The 11,122-nt window shown below is 38.8% G+C and overlaps 3 protein-coding genes across 3 annotated transcripts; 1 reads left to right on the plus strand and 2 right to left on the minus strand.

Moving 5' to 3' along the window:
- Nucleotides 1-1,000: 1,000 nt before the first annotated feature.
- Nucleotides 1,001-3,111, plus strand: LOC126625494 (uncharacterized). Its single transcript, XM_050294576.1, has 8 exons — nucleotides 1,001-1,177; nucleotides 1,280-1,360; nucleotides 1,673-1,929; nucleotides 2,055-2,124; nucleotides 2,300-2,379; nucleotides 2,521-2,583; nucleotides 2,673-2,749; nucleotides 2,852-3,111. Exons 1-8 carry the CDS (start codon nucleotides 1,100-1,102, stop codon nucleotides 2,950-2,952), a joined length of 807 nt encoding a protein of 268 aa, XP_050150533.1. The 5' UTR covers nucleotides 1,001-1,099; the 3' UTR covers nucleotides 2,953-3,111.
- On the minus strand, nucleotides 3,043-4,950 carry LOC126625500 (uncharacterized). Its single transcript, XM_050294579.1, has 3 exons — nucleotides 4,589-4,950; nucleotides 3,656-3,784; nucleotides 3,043-3,393 (listed from the first exon to the last, which is right to left on the minus strand). The coding sequence occupies exons 1-3, from the start codon at nucleotides 4,922-4,924 to the stop codon at nucleotides 3,214-3,216; spliced, it is 645 nt and encodes a 214-aa protein (XP_050150536.1). The 5' UTR covers nucleotides 4,925-4,950; the 3' UTR covers nucleotides 3,043-3,213.
- A 4,340-nt stretch (nucleotides 4,951-9,290) lies between these two features.
- LOC126613798 (uncharacterized) lies at nucleotides 9,291-9,839 on the minus strand. The gene is made up of 2 exons (XM_050281395.1): nucleotides 9,798-9,839; nucleotides 9,291-9,692 (listed from the first exon to the last, which is right to left on the minus strand). The coding sequence occupies exons 1-2, from the start codon at nucleotides 9,837-9,839 to the stop codon at nucleotides 9,291-9,293; spliced, it is 444 nt and encodes a 147-aa protein (XP_050137352.1).
- Nucleotides 9,840-11,122: the final 1,283 nt, after the last annotated feature.

Below are 11,122 nucleotides of genomic sequence, written 5' to 3' on the forward strand. Positions count from 1 at the left end.
AACCGGGGATAGCGGTAAAGATGAAACTGGACGCATCGGTTGACCGGCTGTAGCAGGTAAGTTTTTCGTTTGTGTGCGTGCAGAGCGAGGAACTTTACTGCGTTACGCCAGCTTTCCTTGTTTTTTTTAGTGACGTTGTTGTCCTAAATTTTTTCCATCGCACACATGTCTTGGTATTTACATCTGAAATTTACTCACCATATCCATTTTTTCAATGTAAATTTTAGTATCCAATTTAATGTTAGATATGTTCCTATCAAATTAAGTCTTGAATTGAAAGCTAAATTTAGGATATGCAATTAAATATTTTACCTTTCTTCAAGGATGTGGTTGTGACGTCAGTTTGGTTTATGAGTAGAAATGTATGAAAAGAATTGTTGAGGTTTATCAGAATAGTTCAAATGTAAACATGTTTACATGTGAGCGCTGCAAAATTGTGCATGCCAATTGGACGGCAACAATATTTTAATAGTGTTTCAGTTAATTGTCTATCCCAAAAACATTATAATTTTCTTGACCAGAAGTCACATAAATATTTTTTTGGTCAATGAAGTCACGTAAATTTTATTCACACGAAAAGTAATATTGAACTGCAGAATAAGGGAACATTTGATTTTAAGATCTCTTAAAATATTGAAAAAATAGATATATCGCTAATCTCAAACTTGGTGGGGTCAAGATGCAAATGAATTATGAATGATATAGGCTTGATAACTTTCCTAATTCGTTTGTACCCCTTTTTCATATGATCAAAGTGCGTTGTATGATGAGCCTATCCCCACATTCCCCACCATACTCAATCATTGCGGGGCCAGCCACTCCCCCGGTGGTGGTGACACCTCCTGACCTCCGCCCTTCTCTTGTCGTTTCATATTTTGACGACATGTCGTTTTCTTTGGGTACTCAAAGACTGGCCACGCTTCAATCTAGTTGGGCCCATAGTGGCAGGCCTAACAGCTCAGCCCAATAAAAGTCCATCCAAAAGATGCGGAGAAGAATAATCGCCCGCTGCCTAAAGTCCTCCGTCGATAAAAGAACAAAAGAAACCACTCAGACCAGAGACTCTGAGAGGAGAGAGAGAGAAGAGAGAGAGAGAGAGATGGGGGATTTATACGCTCTGGATTTTGATGGAGTTTTGTGTGATAGCTGCGGAGAGAGCTCCCAATCTGCTGTGAAGGTAATGTTTTGTGTTTTTGTATTTATTTTTATTTAAAAGCTTATAAATGTTTAATTAATTAATTTGATTAGTTTGTTTGAATGGTGGTTATGAAATGTGTAGGCTGCTAAAGTGAGATGGCCAACTCTATTCAACGGCGTGGATTCAGCTTTGGAGGATTGGGTTCTTGAGCAGATGTACATAGTAAGTCCTCCAGATTCTCATATTCTAATTTGATAGAATCATCATTTCTGTGTGGTCATAATTCAAAGTCTGATAACGTACATGCTAGATTGTGGGACAGCGGAACGTTGTTCATGTGCATTAGATACAGTTACGGTATGTTCATGTAGGTGTTGTTGACTGTTTGATAACATAACATGCTTGACTGTCGAACGAGAAAACATAAACCCGCGTTTAGTAATAATGAAACGTAACACGCTAGATTGTCGGACAAGAGAACGTTAACATTTGTTGGATTGAAGGAGGAGTATAATGAATTATATGGTGTGGCAGGTGAGACCTGTGGTGGAAACAGGGTATGAGAACCTGCTACTAGTGAGGTTGCTGCTGGAAATGAGGATACCTTCTATAAGGAAGTCCTACATAGCGGAAGGGCTCACGGTGGATGGGATACTGGACAAGTGGTCGGAACTGAAGCCGGTGATCATGGCAGAATGGGGTGAAGAAAGGGATGCGCTTATTCATCTTTTCGGGAAGGTCAGGGATGAATGGATGGACGAGGACTTGAAAACTTGGATTGGTGCAAATAGGTACCCGAATTTCGGACTATTTCACTGTTGATCGATTTTCATTTCGCAGAATTCCCGTCTCTCTCAAACTTGTTGGGACCGGGAGAGTTCAGTGCATAACTGAGTAGGAGATAACTTGATTGCAGATTATATCCAGGCGTTCCTGATGCTCTAAGATTTGCAAGCTCAACCATATACATAGTTACCACGAAACAGGTGTGACCCCTTACTCATGCATCGATTATTTCTGAAACTTTCGGGTTTTCTTTCTCCCGAACACAATAAACGAGCGTTTTACAGATTTTTCTACTTGGAGAGTACACTTCTGCGTTTCTAACTTTCACCCTTGTCATTCTCTCACCTCCTTATTTCCCTTTCTTCGTTTGGACAGAGCCGATTCGCTGATGCTTTGCTGCGAGAACTTGCAGGAGTTACGATACCGCCTGAAAAGATATTTGGTCTTGGCAGTGGGTTAGTGTATTAAGTTATTGTTAATCCGTATTTCATGTTTCGGAACCAATGGTTATGGTTTGCTTTCCGTAATGTATAACTTTAATTACGTATGTATGCCTATGGATTACTCTTATACGAAGTATTGAATTCGTCTTCCAGTCCAAAGGTAGAAGTATTGAAGCAAATTCAAAAGAAACCAGAACATCAGGAACTGAAACTGCAGTAAGATACTTTTCTGCTTAGAACTTAGCATAATACATGTTCTAACCGAGTTTATGTGAACGAGATCAATAACGCTTGACATTGACCAGCTTTGTCGAAGATCGTTTGGCAACCCTAAAGAATGTCATCAAAGAACCTGAATTGGATGGTTGGAATTTGTATCTAGGTAAACTTTTTCTGTTTCCACTCTTCTCCCTTGAGCCTTATCAAACGTTGACACTTAAACTCGTCCGAGCTTCAGTTGCTAACTTGAAATTAATTGGATCAGGGAATTGGGGGTACAATACACAGAAAGAGAGGGAGGAAGCAGCTACAATTCCCAGGATTCAGATCGTCGAGCTTTCTGAATTCAGTAAGAAGTTGAAGTAGCTTCTGTTCATGCCAATCTTGTTCCCTATTCGGTTGGAGACTTAGACTATTAAGTCGGAACTTTGTATGCATCTTCTCTATTTAAACTAGTTGAACAGAGCAAGTTGTCTCCTTTCATTCAACAAATTCATAAATAAAAACAGAATTCTGAGAAACAAAGCTCGTTTACAGTTACCTTTTTCAACATCATTAGGAGTAGAGGTTGCTATGGTTTTACAACAGGGGTTATTATATTTCATGTCAGAAAACTTACTGGTACAACTACAATTCCTCTTTCAAATGTATATTGCTCTCTGTTGCACTGTCACTCTCCTTTCTCTTTTTCTCATCCCGGAGCTTCTCAACGAGTTCCTCTAAAGGAGGATCTCCTGGTCTTCGAAAAACTTGATCGCCAATCTTTATCTCATAGGCCTCTGGTTGTTTCAACGCAAACTCCTTCAACTGGAGAATTGAGAAAAGAACAAATTATATAACTATATTAGGAATAAACAAACACAGAAGCTCGCGACACGCAGTAATCAGCTCAATAATTCAAACAAACGAATTCATGATCAACAACAACAGGCATGCAAACCTTTCTCTATGTGAAAAGTATTCTTAAAAACTAAAGACATCTTAAGAGCAATTTCTTCAGCCGGACATGAGGGAATTAATACTTCTTTATCCGGAGGAAAAAAAGAGCCAGCGTGGGAGGAAAGTGTACCTCTGTTGTGTCTTGGCCTCTTTCCATGTTGAACATGATCGTGTTTAGATCAACACCCATGAACCTTGCCTCAATTGCTCCAGTCCTCAGAACTTGAGTCCACTTCATAGCAAGCTCGGCCACTGTATCCTGGGAGGGGGGAGAAGCACATATCAAATTTACCATTCATTCAAGCCTTGTAAAAAAACCCTCATTCAATCACATAAAAAATTAAAAACCATCAAAAGTTGACAAGAAAATGTAAATGAAGTCATCTCTATTACTTAGAAGCCACTAGATCAACTTCAAATTATGCTATATAGCATTGCAACATAGAGATCAGTAAGATATAGAATGAAACGAGAAATACAAACATAAAGCTATAACAGGTCTCCAATTCATGTCTCCATCCACGAAATTTCCTTATGGCATCCAGGAGTGTTCAGCAATATCAGTACTTTCCACACATTATTAGTCGCAAAGGTTAAAAGTAGTGTGCTTGTGCAAATGGGGTTACGCCAATTGGCCAGGGCAGTGTCCCCGCCCCATGTACCCGAGTTTGAATCCCCATCCCCACTGATCAAACATCGATCTGTTTAAAAGAAAAGGTGTGCTTGAAGAGCCGCGATTTCCATCATTCGACCAAATTCTTTCACAGGCACCCTATTCTATTCTAATTCCGAAGCATTTCACAGAAAGTCCCACACGCCAAATCCAATTCAAAACTTTCAATGAACTTCTCAGTGCCCTTCAAATTTGAAATGCCGAATCGATATACATTTGCTCAGAAACTTACCTTACTTATTACACTAAAATTAACAGATTCAAGTTCCAAGTAAAAATTATTAGATCAGAGACAAAACCCAGTAACAAACAACAAAAAATCCACATGCTCAGTTCACATTCAGCTGAAAACCCAATAAAAAGCAAAAATGAAGAGCAAATTCGAATTACCCGAGTCCGCTTCTCGCCCATCCGCAGCTTCACGAACCCGAAAGCCGGCCCGGTTTGCCGTTTCATCATCTCCGCCTGTATCTGCGACATGTCCATCTTCGACAAATCGGGCGGCGGATCAAAATCGGAAGAGGGTTTCGTTTTCTTGCCCCATTCTTTCCAGGTGTCGTCCTCCTCGTCGTCAAGGACGTCGTCCAGGTCGTCGGTGATGTGGACTCTGCGCTTTCCCGCCTCGGCGAACCGGACGAATTCGCCACTTGGGGAAAAGATGAAGGGCAGAATAAGGAGGAGGAGAAGGGCGAGGAGAAAGGGGACTGGAGGTGTTGGGTTTGCCATGCTTTGTGTGAAGCGAAGAATTGGAGAGGGCTTTAGAAGGGACCATTTTCAGCTAACCACATCCTCATCGTACACCTAATTATCTGGCACTGTATTTTTTTTATTTAATGGTTAATTTTTTTTTTTTTTTAAGAATTGAAAAAGTAATATTTAATATGAAAGTAAATTAGAATTAGGTGAAATGACACATGACAAATGTTTAAGTGTATAGTGAGCATACACCATACTTATAATGCAACCGGTTTAGAAAGTGTGGGGGAGTGCTTTGGATCCATGTGGCATCTATATTGTGAGACCCGTGACGTCCACATAGGCATTATACCGAAAAAATAATAGTTTTTTTATCTGATAGATAAAATTGAAATGAACACATTTCTTAATGATATATAAAATTGAAATGAAATAACAAGTAATGTATAAAATTGAAATGTTTTAGAAGATATTGTTTGAGGTTATAATTGTATGCAAACTGATGGTGTAAAATAAGTTACTCTTTTTTTTTTGGATCTTTTGATATAGGCGCCTCAGTTTTGAATTTTTTAGATCAAACATTCATGCTTTTTAGTGATTTGATTTTTTACCATAATTTTGGTGTTATATGCACATTATATTGTAATAAATTTCCTATAATCTAGCTTTTTTATTACACTCTCCTCCGTTAGAGACAATTGTAAAAAAAAAAAGTTTAGATTCAATTTATTTTCACAATAATGCTACAATTTAGCAATAATTATTTATGATTTAAGATATTTTCTTTCCAAAATAATTTAAAATATTTTTAAATCCCCCAATATCAAACGTACCGAAATAAGTTTTTCTTTTAGTACGTTAAGAGAAAATAGGATTGAGAATAATGTAAACGTACCAATACACAATGTGTACAAAATAAAACGTACCAAAATAAAAATAATGTACCAATATTAATAATATGTATCAAATCAAATGTACCAAAATTACAAGTAAATGTACCAATTAATGATTTTTGTAAATTCAAACGTACCTGCATATAATATATACATAATGCATTCTACCTAATAATAATTCGTCAACAACTGTACTTAAAAAAACAACAACAAAAAAATATAATTTCACAAAAAATTGAAAAAAAATTATACTGAGCTTTTATGTTGATCACCAACTATTTGAAAAAGATTTTGACAAAAAAAAATTGTGATCGAAAAAACATATTCGGAAGAAGAGAAAATATAGTTTAATTACTAATATCTCCACTAAATAAAGAAAAGTGCATCATGCAGATAAAATGACAAATTAAAAAATTATTTTAATTTTAAAAAATAGAGGCGACTATTGGTCAAAGCACTTTTGACACACCCCGACCGAGATCGAGACTTGTTGGCCGTCACGTGAGGGTGACGTAGCCATGTGCACAGTGCGGAAGCGATAAGGATAAGAAATATACGAATAAATAAAAACTGAAATTTACTAATGTGCACTAATAAGCAGAAAGTGCTAGGAGTGAGATACAAGAGTAAATACTCATAATCAGAGCATAGAAAGTCTAGGTGCAGTCCAGTATGACAAGTACTAGTAATACAGTACCAAAAGATATCCTGCGAATATTTTATTCTGTCAGAACCGCCGAGATCCTCAATGCCACCAACAGCAAGTTTACCTAAAACCTAGAGGGGCGCAAAACAGAAGATGTGAGTGGGCAAAAATAAAGGTTTTGATAACACATTAAATTTTCAAAAGCTCTAACCCCTCGCCGTAAAACATGTATATTTTTTCCTAGAAATAGAATACAAACAAATACATATATATATATATATATACACACACACACATTCAAATCATGTTACACATATTCATAATCATAATTATGCCATGCTAAGATATAAACAGGATAAGTAACTTAAGTGAAAATAAATTAATGGGAAATAACACATTAGTTAGAACCTCTGCATAAGTCTGTAAGGCTGAATTCATAGCTCATTAGTCAATTTAGCCGGAGTCACTACAAATGACCTATACGGTATTACACTGCACACACAAGTTGGAACCACTAAAAGGTCTGTACGACAAGACTGGGTATAATCTAATTATGCTCATTACTACATTCTCATTATAGCTGTGCGATAAATCGTTAGTCACTTACGAGTCAGAACCACCTATAATGGTTTGTATGACAAGACTGTGCACCTAAATTGGATCCAATGTGAGCATATGGTGCGGGAGATGACATTATATACAGGCATGTGCCATATCTCTAGCTAATCACTAACACCGGAGTGCAGGTTTAAGAGCTTAATGTTCTCAATTAATCACAACCATTCAATACACATTCACAATTCATAAACTCACCCGGTACTTACCTGAGCGCCCACAACACCAAATCACATTTATGCATACAATTCTAACTCATGGTTTAAGCATAAATCAATAGGCATGACATTTTCAAAGCATAACTCATTTAAATGCATTCTTCTAGGAAAATATCAAGCATATACGTATATACTTAAAACCAAAGCCCACTCACTGGTATGTCGAAGGGTCGTAGCCCCCGAGTCACCCTTGACTGCACTCGTCCTCAGGATAAGTCTCCCCTATATGCGAAACAACTATAAAAACGTTAATTTAAAGCACATAACCAAAACTACCTAATAACTTCTCATACATTGCTCAAATGAGGTACATGAATATACCATTGTGACCTACATAACTCCACGAACATCTCCATATTTTAAAAATAAATTTTGGAGCCGTCACATGTAACATCCCACATCGCCCAGGGGAGTGATCCTTAAATATATATTCCTATCCCTACCTAGCACGAGGCGTTTTGGGAGCTCACTGGCTTCAGGTTCCGTAAGAACTCCGAAGTTAAGTGAGAAGGAGGCCAGAGCACTCCCAGGATAAGTGACCCACTGGGAAGTTGTTTGTAAGTTCCCAAAAACAAAACCATGAGGGAATGGTAAGCCCAAAGCGGATAATATCGTGCTATGGTGGTGGAGCGGGCCCGGGAAGTGGTTCGTCCCGGGCTAGGATGTGACAAATGGTATCAGAGCCAATCCCTGGCCGGAAGCGTACCGACGAAGACGTCGGGCCCTTAAGGGGGGTGGATTGTAACATCCCATATCACCCAAGGGAATGATCCTTAAATGTATATTCTCATCCCTACCTAGCACGAGGCCTTTTGGGAGCTCACTGGCTTCGGATTCCGTAGGAACTCTGAAGTTAAGCGAGAAGGAGGCCAGAACACTCCTAGGATGGATGACCCACTCGGAAATTGCTCGTGAGTTCCCAAAAACAAAACCGTGAGGGAATGGTAAGCCCAAAGTGGACAATATCGTGCTACGGTGGTGGAGCGGGCCTAGGAAGTGGTACGCCCCAGGTCGGGATATGACATCACGCGCCGGCAAGGGCACGGCCCTATATGTGGCCATGCGCAGGGACCCTAACGGAATCCCTTAACCATGTTAGGATTATTCCATGGAATATTCCATTAAATAGTAACGGAAACAGTTAAACTAACCAACGCCGTTAGGAATATTCCGTCAAAGTTGAAGGAATATTATGTCCTCCCCTACCTTCGAACTCCGGTGACTGTCGCATTCGTCGGAAACTAGGAAAATTTTAAAATCCTTACATCTCCGTCATTTCTTAACCAAAACTCATGAAATTGGTCTCAATTTAAAGCTTATAACTAGAAGAACCCATCCTTACCAATTTCAAGGCTTGAAATCCACGAAAACTAGCCGGAGAAAGCTCGATAATTCTGGCCAAATTTCAAATGCATATATCTCGATTTCCCGACTTCCAAATCATGCTATTTTTCTTCTCTGAGCTTCGTGAGGATGATTCAAAGCTTCCTATGTCCTTAAAAACTCCTAAAAACCTCACAATAATTAGTGCATGAATAGTACCTAAATCGGAGTTCATGAGAAACTAGGGTTTTCAAAGGTTTCAAGTTCTAAAAATAGTACGAATAGACTCAGGAGCTTGTAAGGAACAAGAACATTACCTTTTTAACATTGATCCATGCATGAAAGCTTGAGTTCAAAGTTCGTCTGTACGGTTTGTATGGAAAATAAAAGAAGTCCAATAGGGAAGAGAGTGAGAGCACGGGAGTGATGGAAAGTGTGTGTGTGTGTGTGTCCACGCGGGTCACCCGCCAAAACCAACAAAACTAAGTCCATTTTAGTTCCCTTAGTTCTAAACTTAGGAAAATAATAGATGGATCCAAAACCTAAGTACACAATATACACAACACACTATAACGTCCAAGGATATTTTAGTAACTTCCGCGTTCGCGACCAATAATATTCCAAAATTCCGGGATGGTTTGTGACAATCTACCCACCTTATAAAATTTCATCCTCGAAATTATATACAACAAACCTATCCACTAATAGTCATAAAACAAGCGTGGATACATCTCTCTCATTCGATCCTCCGTTTCCCAAGTGGCCTCTTCCACTGAGTGATTTCTCCACAAAACTTTCACCAAATGCATTGTTTTATTCCTTAGCTCCTTATCCTTCCAATCCAATATAGTTACTGGCTCCTCATCATAAGTCAAATCTGAATTAATTTCCAACGGTTGATGAGGTATTACATGAGAAGGATCTGAGACATAATGTCGAAGCATCGAAACAGGAAATACATCATGCACTTTAGACAACTCTGGAGGCAACTCAAGCATGTAAGCGACCTCACCGACTCTCTCGGTGATCATATACGGTCCAATATACCTAGGACTCAACTTGCCTTTCTTTCCAAACCGCACAACACATTTCCATGGTGATAGCTTCAGAAATACCCAATCACCTACATTATACATCCGGTCAGTGGCATGCTTGTCTGCTAAGCTCTTTTGTTGATCATGGGCCACTTTCAAGTTAGACTTAATTACCTGAATATTCTGAGTAGTTTCATCCACAATCTCCGGGCCCATTAAAAGGTGCCATACCAATACTCGAATGGTAACTGTTGTTGTAGGCGAACTCCATCAAATCCAAGCAATTATGCCAACCATTGCCGAACTGCAGCACTAAAGATCTCAACATATCCTCTAATGTCTGAATAATTCTCTCAGATTATCTGTATGTCTGAGGATGATATTTCATACTATAAAGTAATCTTGTCCCAAGAGCTTCTGGGAACGCTATCCAGAACTTAGAAGTAAATCTAGGATCTCAATCCGAGATAATATCAACTGAAACACCATGGTATTTCATAATCTTCGATATGAATAACTTAGCTAATCGGCTTAATGAGTATTTTTTCCTTACTGGAATAAAACGTGCTGACTTAGTGAGTCAATCAACTATAACCCAAATGCCATCATAACCATTCTGTGTACGAGGAAGCCTGTACACAAAATCCATGGTAATATTTTCCCATTTCCACTATGGAATGGGAAGTGGCTGCATCAACCCAAACGGCTTCTTCCTTTCAGCTTTAACCTGTTGGCAAATGCACACCTACTCACATATTCGGCAATTTCTCTTTTCATACCTGGCCAATAATAAAATGGTCGAATGGTATGATACATCTTGGTGCCTCCTGGATGCATTACATATGCCAAAATATGTGCTTCATCAAGGATTTCTTTCTTTAACTCTGCATTATTCAGCATATATATTCTGCTTTCCTGCATAAGTATACCATCAGTTTCTCGAATTCTGAAATCTTTCTTCTTCCCCAAATTCCTTGCTTGAATTATTTCCTGGGTCTCTTCATCATTCATCTGGGCCTCGAGCACACGATCAATTAAGATTGGCCTAACTTGAAAATTAGCAAGCAAGGCTTCCTCTTTATCTTCCATTCCTAACTCCACTCTAGTGGACCTCAAATCCGCAAGAAGAGGAACATGACAATCATAGATGGTATTAAGTCTAGCTGGAGTCTTCCTACTAAGTGCATTCGCCATTGCATGCACGACCAGGGTGATACTCAATCGTGCAATCATAATCACTAAGTAACTCAATCCACCTCCGTTGCCGAAAATTGAGATCTTTCTGAGTGAAAAGATACTGAAGACTCTTATGATCCGTGAAGATCTTACATTTCCCACCATAAAGATAATGTCTAAAAATCTTCAAAGCAAAGATGATAGCCGCTAACTCCAGATCATGAGTAGGGTAATTCTTCTTATGAGGTTTCAACTGTCTCGAAGCATAAGCAATCACCCTACCATGTTGCATCAATACACAACCTACACCATTCAAAGAAGCA

The sequence above is a fragment of the Malus sylvestris genome, chromosome 1, assembly GCF_916048215.2.
Source record: "Malus sylvestris chromosome 1, drMalSylv7.2, whole genome shotgun sequence".
In the NCBI taxonomy this organism is placed as follows: Eukaryota; Viridiplantae; Streptophyta; class Magnoliopsida; order Rosales; family Rosaceae; genus Malus; species Malus sylvestris.

What these genes read in the sequence shown, in the direction of transcription:
- LOC126625494 (XM_050294576.1), top strand. Translation starts at nt 1,100, where the DNA reads ATGGGGGATTTATACGCTCTGGATTTTGATGGAGTTTTGTGTGATAGC. An exon ending in GCTCCCAATCTGCTGTGAAG is followed by an intron (nt 1,178 to 1,279) that starts GTAATGTTTTGT and finishes TGAAATGTGTAG; the next exon opens with GCTGCTAAAGTGAGATGGCC. An exon ending in CATCAGGAACTGAAACTGCA is followed by an intron (nt 2,584 to 2,672) that starts GTAAGATACTTT and finishes GACATTGACCAG; the next exon opens with CTTTGTCGAAGATCGTTTGG.
- LOC126625500 (XM_050294579.1), bottom strand. Translation starts at nt 4,924, where the DNA reads ATGGCAAACCCAACACCTCCAGTCCCCTTTCTCCTCGCCCTTCTCCTC. An exon ending in TGGGCGAGAAGCGGACTCGG is followed by an intron (nt 3,785 to 4,588) that starts GTAATTCGAATT and finishes CCCCCCTCCCAG; the next exon opens with GATACAGTGGCCGAGCTTGC. An exon ending in GAGGCCAAGACACAACAGAG is followed by an intron (nt 3,394 to 3,655) that starts GTACACTTTCCT and finishes TCAATTCTCCAG; the next exon opens with TTGAAGGAGTTTGCGTTGAA.
- LOC126613798 (XM_050281395.1), bottom strand. Translation starts at nt 9,839, where the DNA reads ATGGGCCCGGAGATTGTGGATGAAACTACTCAGAATATTCAG. An exon ending in AAACTACTCAGAATATTCAG is followed by an intron (nt 9,693 to 9,797) that starts GTAATTAAGTCT and finishes GTATTTCTGAAG; the next exon opens with CTATCACCATGGAAATGTGT.